We start from the raw sequence: 11,269 nt of genomic DNA on the forward strand, positions 1-11,269 counted from the left end.
GGAGGAATAGTAGTGTAGGCCACACTAGAGATTTTATGGAGGAGTGAATGGGTGGCAAAAGAACCTCAGCTCAGAGCTGTTTGAATTGGTCAAACATTGAATTGAATTGAAGTGTGGGCCTTCCTTTGGTGCTTATCTTGCCCTTGGGAAACACCAGAGCAGTGATTTATATTGGCTTCTGTCAACGTTAGAATTTGGTGGCTCAGTGGTTAGAATGCAGTACTGTAGGCTACTTTTGCTGACTGCTAGCTGCCAGCAGTTCAGCAGTTCGAGTCTCATCGGCTCAAAGTTGACTGCCTTCCATCCTTCCAAGGTCAGTAAAATGAGGACCCAGTTTGTTGGGGGGAATAGGCTGACTCTAGACTCTAAAGCACTATGAAGCGGTATATAAGTCTAGGTGCTAATGCTAGTGCTGTTCCAAAAGACAGTGCTTCTAGAGGTCCATCGGGTAGAGAGTAGCGGTCCTCAGCACGTTATGAGTGGACGGCCCATTCAAAAACAACTCCCCATAGCTCTAAGATGAAAGGAATGACTTGTTTTTACAGGCTAATAACTTAAGCCCAATCATGAGTTTTAGGCAGCAATGAGAAATGGCAAAAAGTATTTTAATTTACCAAACATTTTAAGGAAAATGTTTTAAAGGACTGCCAGTCTTTTAAAACATTGCTAGACAATGGTACTCTAGAATTTTGGTCTTCTGTTCCTAGGATAAGGATTATAATCCCAGTATTTAGTTTGGATGATGCTACCATACCCTGCCAACAAAAATGTGTATAGTCAGGACTATGGTTTTCCCAGTTAAAATGTATGGCTGTGAAAGTTGGACCATAAGAAAGGCTGAGCGCCAAAGAATTGAGGCCTTTGAACTATGGTGCTGAAGAAGACTCCTGCGAGTTCCTTAGATTGCAAAGCGATCAAACCGGTCAGTCCTAGAGATCAACCCTGACTGCTCTTTAGAAGGCCAGATCCTGAAGATGGAACTCAAATACTTTGGCCACCTAATGAGCAGGGAGGAGTCACTGGAGAAGAGCCTCATGCTGGGAACCATTGAGGGCAAAAGAAGACGGGGATGGCAGAGAAAGAGGTGGCTGGATGGAGTCACCAAAGCAGTAGGTGTGCGGTTAAATGGACTCCGGAGAATGCTAGAGGACAAGAAGGCCTGGAGAAATGTTGTCTATGGGGTCGTACACGACTTTGTGATTAACACCACTACCATAGCATGTGCAATTATTTTTGTTTTATTTTTGTATTCAACCAAAGCATGTGCAATTATTTTAATGGATGTCTAGGTCTGAACAAATGCATTCAATGATCAAGGGGTCCTTAGTTATCCATAGCTACAGTTGAAACTAAATTTATATTCATTCACTGTTTTCAAAATATGGTTCTTAAAATTCATAGTAACTTCTAAGTATGGTTGGGAACAAGGTGGATTTGTTTAAGTCAAGTCGATTTAAATCATTAGTAAAAAGGCTTGATTTAAATCAACTTGATTTAAATCATAATGTTTAAAGAGCAACTGTCATCTCTGTCCTGTAGCAGCTCCTCCTCTGACCCGCTGTTGACTCATCGGCAGTCACAATATTGCAGAATATACAGTCTCATGCTACATAACTAAGCTCCATTTCATGCCGAATAAACTAAATTATTAATGTATCTAAAATAGAAAACTATCTTTAGCATTTTATTAAAATAAATTTGATAAAAGTCAAAAAAATCCGATTTAAAATTTAAAAATCTGATTATTATTTTTATAAATCATCAATTTTTATCCACACTGGTTGGGAAGACTTTTGAGTCTTTTCTGGTGGTGTTTAATTATAATTCCCAACATCCCTACCGGGACACATAATTTATAGCTTCATTGGCTTCTGGTATCATCCTTTTTCAGAATGATAAGGCAGAATCCTAGGTGGGCCAGCTAGGCCAAAGGCACATAAGAAAACATCTATTCTTGCGGAACTTTGGTTGTATGTATTTATTGGGGGGAACTTCACACCAGACCATTGGCATTTAGATGAGTTTCCAGGATGCAAGGAACAGCTTTCTAATTAGGCATGCCAAAATTGTGGTATTGGCTGTTTCAAGAGGTCCATTCACCTTTCTTGCTTTCTATCTTGGGCTTTGCTAAGACTTTTTAGAACTTTTAATGAGAACTGTAATACTAAGTGTTGTTATTTGGCATGAATTTTGTACAGCCTATTGTTTAATTATTTTGTTGTGGGCACCCTCTACATGCTAAAATTACAACAGATAGAATAATTATTAATTGCCATTAAATAACTCTTCCTACTCTTCTTTCCTATTCTCTCAACAGCATGATATAGAAATAAATAAAATTATATCCCCAATTGCATCAAAGACAGAATCTTCTATAATGTCAAAATCATTAAGTTCTTCTTCAGATGACAGTGAATTGAAGAAAGTAATGGAAGAATGTAAGAGACTGCAGTTAGAAGTTCAGAGGTTACGAGAGGAGAATAAACAATTTAAGGTAAACTTATTTGTTTGTTGCCTACATAGTCAAAAGATTTAGGAACACCCTGATGTGAGGGATTTTTTCCAAATCATAATGTAACCACAGTTGGACTATACATGGCATTATTGATTCTTCACAATTAATTCACTGTTTTAATCACAGTGTAGAAAAATCTATAGTGACCTAATTTGAACAGAAATCCAAAACAACCCCCTTTTTTATATAAGCAATAACACTTAGACTTATATACCGCTTCATAGTGCTTCCAAGCCTTCTAAGTGGTTCACAGAGTCAGCATATTGCTCCCAACAATCTGGGTCTTCATTTTACCAACCTCAGAAGGATGAAAGGCTGAGTCAACCTTGAGCCTATAAATCACCTTCATATTAACTCAGAAATTAGGAAGCTTTCATTACATCTTAACATGTAATGAAAGATTATTTTTTGTGTGTGTTTTCCTTTAATAAAAACAATAAAAAAATTTAAAAAAATTAGGAAGCTACGCTGGTTGTGTTCACATGATGCTGAGCCACACCTTGCCCATCCATCTTTTTGGTTAATGAATTAATGAACCACTCCATGTGGGTAGCTTATGGGTTCAGCATTCTGTGTGAAAATGATCTATTGTCTTCCTTGAGTTAATTAAGGGTAAGTGCTGAGCCAACCAAATGAGTAGGGTTTTGAGTTGATCTAACAACAGTTCTGCTTGAGAGAAGAGAAATTGAGTAAATAAAACCAATGATACTTGAATTGTATCCCCTCTACTTTTTATGGCTATGCAGATAAAACCAACATTTTTTTAGTTTAAAAATTTGTGGCTACGTTTTTAAAAGTTAGGGATTAAACTATTAAAATTCTGTTGCAGATTTAGCAACTTTGGTTATATCTGGTATGGTTGGGGTTTTGCTTGGAAAACAAGAAACTTGATGGACCAACTATTTATAAATTCATGCAGGTCATCCCATAATTCAAGAGTTTGCTGTTATCAGGCTTAAATAATAAAGACTTCATATGAAGCCACATGAAGGAACGGACAGTGCCCAGGGAGCTTAGGGCTCCATCCATACAAAATGGTTGCACTCCACAACGTACTGAATAAAGTTCTATATAAGCTCAGAATCTATACCTATTAAATCCCTGAGAACCACCCAATGTTATGGATATAAAACAGTCCTGATGAGGTTGAGCCCTGAGCCCAAATAGCCCATCCTTCTGTATCACCCATTGGCCAACAAGATGATTGGGAAAACAAACCTAGGCCAATAGGGCAAGAGCTCCTTTCCAATGGAATTTCCTAGCAGCCAGCACTGATGGTTTGCTGCCAATAATTAAATAATAATGTGATGGCAGGGAACTGCCATCACATTGAATAGGTATTAACAATTAGTCCAATCTTCTTTTAAAATTATTCATATTGGATGGCATTCTTAGCAGTAAGCTTAGCTGGTAGCAGTTTCCACTCTTTCTGTCCTTTCCCTCCACTGGTCTTAAATCTTTCTTGAGTTTAGTTTCAAATTCTGCAAGAAAGGGAGAAGAGATCTCTTGCCTTCTCTGCATTTTCTCTTCGCTGCCTTGTGGGTCTCCCCTTAACTGCCCATGTTGAAAACTAAAGTGTTACCCTGGCGTGAATGCAACTGTAGCCCTCGGATCATTTGGCCAGCCCTTTTATGCATCTTTTCCACTTGTGTAATATTATTCTCACAACGAAGCAACTGGAACCGTACACAGCAATCCCAATTAATACTAGAGCCATATATCTGCATACAGTTGTTACATTGACAATTTCAGTTCCTTTCCTAATGATTCCAGTCATGGGATTTCCTTGTTTTTTTTCCAAAAAGGTCACCCTTTTTTTTTTCTGGTTTAGAAAAGAAAAACTTGTTCTGAGCCTGATTTGCGCATATTTCAGGGCATCACTACTGCAATACGCTCTACATGGGGCAGCCCTTGAAGAGCATTAGGAGACTTCAGCTTGTCCACAATGCAACTGCGCAAGCGATTGTGGGTGCACCTCGGTACACCCACCTCACACCTATCCTCCGCGAGCTACACTGCACATATCCGGAGACCGATTGGTCTCCGGATATGCTTCAAGGTGCTAGTCATCACTTATAAAGCCCTTCATGGTATTGGACCTGGGTACTTGAGAGACCGCCTGCTGCCAATTACCTCCCAAAGACCCATTAGATCACACAGAGTAGGCCTCCTCCGGGTTCCGTCTACCAGCCAATGTCATCTGGCTACTACCCGGGGGAGGGCCTTCTCTGTGGCAGCTCCGGCCTTTGGAACGAACTCCCCGCAGAGATTCGGACCCTCACCTCTCTCCAGGCCTTCCGAAAAGCCGTTAAAACCTGGATGTGTTGGCAGGCCTGGGGTCGATGAGTTCCCTTCCCCTCTCGAATTGTGTGGCTGTTGGTTGTTTTTTAAATGTCCTGTACTTTGTAGTTTTTGTGTTTTTCCTTTCCCCTCCTTTGGGTTTGTGCGCTGCCCTGAGTCCCGTAGGGAATAGGGCGGCATATAAATAAAATGAAACTCAAACTTAACTCAATCAGGATTCAGTCTCCTTAACCATAACCCTTTGGGGTAAGGCAGTTGGGCAGCCATCAGAGGGTGGGAAATGCTTCATTGGACAGATCCAGGGACCAAAGTGAGTGAGGCCACCTTTTTTTTTTTTTTTTTGTAAAAGTTTTAATTTTTTTTCCTTTAGTACAAACATTTAATCATTCATTAATCACTGTGTCGTCTGAGTATAATTTTTTGTGTCATGATAGTTATAGCTTACCACCAAATTATTTATATACATTTATTCTTATTTTAACATTGCAACTTAACATGTCTCCTGTTATAACATTTCTCTTCCTAATTTATTTAATTTTATACTTTTTATCCATATTCATTTTCTAACCAATGATAAAATAACCCCCATATATTACAATAATCAGATTCTTCCTTTCCTTTAATTGCTAGTGTTAATCTCCTCATTTCTGCACATGCTAATATTTTCATAATCACGTTTCCATCTATAGAGGTTTCTTCAGCTTTCCAATTTGGTGCAAATACAATTCTAGCTACGGTTATTACATGAATAATCAAATATACATTTTCTTTACTATTATTTCCCTGGTAAGGTACCCAACAAAAACAATTCGGGTTTTAAATCAATATGTTGCTGTGTCATCTTCTCCAACCACATTCAATTTTTTGCTCAGTATTTTTTTGCTTCTATATATGTCCACCACATATGGTAATACAACCCCGGCGTTTGGTGGCATTTCCAACATTTAGTTAATTTGTCTTTAAACATTTTTGCCAATCTTTCAGGTGAGTGAGGCCACATTTCAGACACCCCAAACTGCAAGTTGCTTTTCTTACTCTCCTTGTAAAGTTTTTTTTAAATGTGTTAAAAGACTAAAGGTGGGAGGGCTGTTCAGGATGTGGGGCCGGCATTGATTGGTATCTTAACCTAAATTAGAATTAACTTCAAAGCATTTAAAAAAAAAAACTTTCAAATTAACTTTGCAACAGGAAGAAGACGGACTGAGGATGAGGAAGGCTCCCCAGTCAAACCATCCAAGCTATGCTTCCGCCACCACCGTGAAGGAGGAGGGTCTCAGCACAAGATTACTCGCGCTGGTGGTTTTGTTCTTTATTGTTGGCGTAATTATAGGGAAAATCGCCTTGTAGAGGCAGCATGCAGAGAATTGTAAATCAAATTGATGGATTTGCCATATCATTGGATTAAATTTATTCGTAACAAATGTTTTAAAAAAAAAAGTGTATGACATCTCACAGGTCTTGCCTTTTAAAATTTTTACCCCTGCACAAATATAACATTAGCATAACATAATCTACTAGAACGTTTAAACTGTATACAGAGTAAGCAGAAGAGAGAAGGAATTATCTTGATTGTGAGAAGAGAGGAAGGAATCATGTATTTAACACTATGAAAGTGCATTGTTTAAAAAAAAAAGTACCTTAAGCATTTCTTGGACCTTGAAATCTATTCCTAGAGTTCTCCCCTTTGGAGAAATAAAACGTCCGTCCTTTGGAGGAGCTGATCTGTTTTGTTCTTAATAGAAGTTGGCTTAAGTTGCCAAGGATGTTGGTTTTCTGTAAAATATACCTAACCCACCCTGCCTCCTCCATAAAACTAACGGTTCTGCCCAACGGGTGTGTCTGGTCTCCAAATCACAGCAGTGTATCTCATTAACCAGGTGTTGATTCCATTATGAACTATATAAGCATGGCCGTCTTTCTCCAGCTCCCATGTCATCCTGTGCAGTTGTGGAGGAACAGAACAGAGAAAAGGAAGAGAGGAGGACTCAGGACAGATTCACGGGCCAGGAAGGGAATCAGGACTTCTGGAATTGACAACACTGTTGCACTTGGTCCGTGCCAGTCTGTGTATGGTTTGGGCATCACCCAAAGCTTCTGGAATGTTTTAACTTTGTCTAGGAGTGGGAATCAGGAGAAACGGAAATAGAGAGGCGCAGTTGCACACTTAACAGTTCTTTTGGTGGTGTAGTGAAAGAAATAAAAAGGCTTACTGTGGGTTTGAAAACGTAGGGTGCCCAATACCTAGTGGTCTTCAGACAATATGTTGCACTAAAGTGCTCCAAGCTGAATTGCTCCAAGTGGCACTTATTCAGACTGGCTTTGCAGTAAGAGGGAGCATTATATGGGGCTATTGCAGTTAGAACCCCTCCCTTCCTCTCTTGCAGTTAATCTGATCAGATAAATTCCTTTTGACCATCTGTTTTCTGATCCAGGTGTGAGTGTTAATGGGGACCATATACGTCTGCCTTCTAATCCCTCCCCCCCCTTCTCTCTCTTTTTTGCATCCTGTTTGTCCCATTCTCCAGAGATCCTTGCCTCTTCAGTGTTTTGCAGCCATAGCAAATTTTCATGGGCCTTAACCATACACAGCGTTAAGTGTGCTCAAAGCCTTCCGTCCCTTCGTGTAATTTGGCATTTTGTTTTCATGGATGCCTAGTTTTGAAGCCGTTTCAAATCAAGTCTCCATCCTGAACCCAAAAACAATGGGGTGGTCCTCTGGAGATCACAAGGCTTGTTTTAATGCGCAACCCTTCGCTAACATAAACTTAGCTTTTGCTGCTTTCTTCTCAACAGCCCAGTTAGAAAGTGAAACCATAACACATCTTTTTTGTGCCTGTCAGCTGATTCAGTAGCTGGATTTTTATTAATGTGGCATCTAGGGAGCCAGTGGTGCAACGGTGCTGAAATAGCCAAGGATCTGGAGACAACCGCCTGGGGGAATCTTAAATCAGTAGACTTCCTGATTCCTCATGTCCTGTCTATAGAAAGACATGTTTGGACACACAGCATTGGTAAGTCTTGTTTGGGTGAATTTACCAAGATATTGAAGAAATGTGGAAGGCTTAGAAGAAGCAGATGCAATCCCACCACTGCGAGGTTGGAAACGCTGGGCAGTTGACCGCGTGTCAGATTATACAGAATAAGGAACAATTCCTTGTTCTTCTAAAAGGGGACCAAGCTACCATTGCTGTTGGTTCATGCTGCCTGGTAAAAAAATTCTTATATCCAGATGTGTATGCATATTTAACTTATTTAATGTATTTCATCTCATGTTTTTCTTCATTGTCATGGAAATTTGACTACTGCTATAAATGGTTACAGAAAGAAAAAGGCACCTGTTCAGAGTTGATGAATGGGACTAATTTTTTTCCTTTTTATTGCTGTAGTGGTGAAGAATTCTTCTGCCTCCCAACACTTAGGGCACTACATAATTCTCAGTTTTGATCATGTAAACATTGGGGAAGACAGCGGTCAAAAAACTGTTTTTGTATATAAAATAAGTCTATGTAGGGGGAAAAATTAGTAGGAATTAGTTCTATGCTGTTAAAAAAAGACCAATCCTGTTTGACTATGTAGTATCTTTAAAAAATCAAATAAATCTACCCCAAATTAATACATTTTGGTCCTGTCTGATTACTTCCAGTTTGTAATTTGTAAAAAAAAAAAAAGAGAGGCTGTAATTAACTATCTGGTTTTGATTCCAATTTCCTTAGTTTTATTTTGTTGTCTAATATTTATCATGAAACAGTTTGAGGTGTACTTTAATGGAGGAATGTGAAATTCAGGGAGCTTTCTGGAATTCTCCCAGACAATACAAGAAGCTACTTGACAAACTCACTGAATAATAGCATTCAATTTCTGAATTGGAATTCTGCCACTAAATTGTTAAAATACTTGTGCTGCAGGATCAAAGAAGTCTTTTAGTCAGCTTTTTTATTTCTTTAATTTTTTTTAAAGGGCAGAAGAAAAAAAGAAAAAGCATAAAGATAAAAGAGAAAAAGGAAGTCACATAGGAAATCATTTAGCTTATTTTTAAACACACCTTTAAACCTTAATCACATAGACTAATATTGATCAGCCTATCACATAACAATTTAATCCATAAACAAATAAAACAGCTATTTGTTAATTCCAAATATTTGATATATAATCCAAAAATATTTACGTACCTTGAAAATATATTGATGCCTATATTGAACTGTAAATTTACAGTTATTAAGCCAAATTATATAAACGTCTCTCACCCTTTTTTAATTTCCAACATAATGAAGTTGGCAGCCAATTCTTTTTTAAATATTCTCTATAATGTCCAGTAGATAGGAAAAATAATATTCTGTTGAGGTAGTTACAACTTAAAAGGTCAGTTGTACTTAAAAATTATTAAGTGTGTTTCACCTTTTAAGCTGGGACTTCTTCCATCTCATTTATATAGAATGAATTACCCTATTTTTCGGAGTATAAGATGCACTGGAGTATAAGACGCACCAAGATTTTGAAGAGGCAAATTTTAAAAAGTTTTTGCGCTCTGCAGACCTCCCCCAAAACGGCCCAATTTTTTGTCAAAAGGCATGCATAGCCTTTAGGAGGCTTATGGAGTGCTCCTGGGGGTTGCGGGGGACAAAAACGAGCACAAAACTGCCAGTTTTTTGCTCATTTCTACCCTCCCCAGCCCCAGGAGCACTCTGGAAGCCTCCTAAAGGCTATGCATTGCCATTTTGGCAAAGGGGGCGGGGTTTGTGAGGCCAAAAATGCTGTATTCAGTGTATAAGACGTACCTAGATTTTCACCCTTTTTTTTTTGAGGGGAAAAGGTGCGTCTTATACTCTGAAAAATACGGTAATGGCTAAAGGTCTCAAAGAATATTCCCTTAACCATTGATTTGTTCACAGGGACGTTTGCAACTTTTTTATTACAAGGTTGATGTTTGAAATATGCAGTCTTGGATCTTCATCTCCTGGGAATTTAACATGTGAACTGCTCAATGTATGTCTTAAAAATTGCAGATGCACAGTGGGAGGCCCTTCTCACACATTATATTAAATCATGCACGAATGGTTTAAAAAGATCCTGCTTTGTGTTTGTAGAATGTCCAACCTGGTGTCTTAGTAAATTCACAAGCAAAACTTAGAGCGTGATAGAGTCACCTTTCATTATTGCTCCCCAGTAGCTCGTACTTAAATCAGGCCATTTGTGATTTGGGGAGATGGTTTGCCTTTGAGTCAGTTTTGACACCTGGTGATTGGATGGATAAGTCCTTAAAGTTTTCTTCACAAGATTTTCCATTGCCTCTTAAAGCAGGTCTAGAACCTATGGTCTCCCAGGTTCTGCCTTAACCACTACACCAAACAAATTCTGGCAAGATTCAGGGGAATTGATTCCATGTCATATATTCTTCTCAAAATGTACCTATTCTCCTTTTCAAATTGTCAATATTTGCAGCCATTATCACACAGAATGGCAATAAGATTCATAGCTAAACCATGTGTCGTAATCATACTTTCCTGAAGAAACCCATAATTGACTGACTTAACACAACACACTAAGCCAAACCCCAAACACACTAAGCCAAACATGTTCTTGCTTAAGAAAGCTATGGCTTTTTTCCCATCACACTAGTAATGAGGTCATGCAACAAACCAACAAGAAAAATAAATAAATACTGAACACATTCAAAGAACTGGATTTCACTCCCATGATTCTCAGCAATAGCTTACCCCATGTGGGAAATTTGAGAGTTGAAGCCCAGATCACCAGATTAGGGAAGGTTAGGGAGATCTGCTTTAAAGGAAAAACCATGTAAATACAGGTAGCCTTTTTGTGATCAATGTAGCAACAGGTGTAGTGGGCTTTAATATGAAGTAGAAATGGATGGCATATTTGTTTTATGACCTTTTTAAAGGATTTTTTTTCCTATTTTGGACTCGATTTGGACTTGAATTTTAACATATTTATTTAAAATATAAAAATGTACGTTTGTGTGTTCCAGCGTAACTTTGGAATGCCTCGAATAATTTGAACCAAACTTGGTACACAGATGATTTACCCTCTGGAGAAAAATATTGTGGGGGTAAGACACCCCTTAAACCACTGAGGGGGGTGTTCTGTTAAGACATAGACTGTTGTGCCTTAAAATGGCTTCTACTGTACTGCCATAAAATGGTTTATACTGTGCAGCGCAGTGGAGTTGCCATGGTAATGGCTTCACAGTACTCCACAGAGGTGCTCTCTCTGGTAACGGGGAAAATCCAACATTAGAAATTACTTATGATCCAGACATTTTCCCCCTATAATTAAATATCCGGGCAACACCGGGTTATCGGCTAGTTTAAAATAAAAATAATCCAGTCCCATCCTGCCCAAATACAGAAGGCCTGTGTAGATTATAATTAATAAATGTGGTTTTCAGAATTGTATGAGCATGGACCCCACAATAAATTATGCAAGAAATTAACC

General features: G+C 38.6%; 1 protein-coding gene across 1 annotated transcript in view; it reads left to right on the forward strand.

Moving 5' to 3' along the window:
• Positions 1-8,429, forward strand: part of VAPB (VAMP associated protein B and C) — a 52,796-nt gene extending 44,367 nt beyond the window's left edge. The window contains exons 5-6 of the mRNA XM_087720505.1: positions 2,318-2,494; positions 6,005-8,429. Of these exons, the coding sequence (XP_087576631.1) occupies positions 2,318-2,494; positions 6,005-6,163 (336 nt within the window). The 3' untranslated portion in view covers positions 6,164-8,429. The remainder of the gene's footprint in view (positions 1-2,317; positions 2,495-6,004) is intronic.
• Positions 8,430-11,269: the final 2,840 nt, after the last annotated feature.

This window comes from Thamnophis sirtalis, unplaced genomic scaffold (genome assembly GCF_051295495.1).
Source record: "Thamnophis sirtalis isolate CommonGarterSnake01/CBP01778 unplaced genomic scaffold, rThaSir2_p1.2 scaffold_7, whole genome shotgun sequence".
In the NCBI taxonomy this organism is placed as follows: Eukaryota; Metazoa; Chordata; class Lepidosauria; order Squamata; family Natricidae; genus Thamnophis; species Thamnophis sirtalis.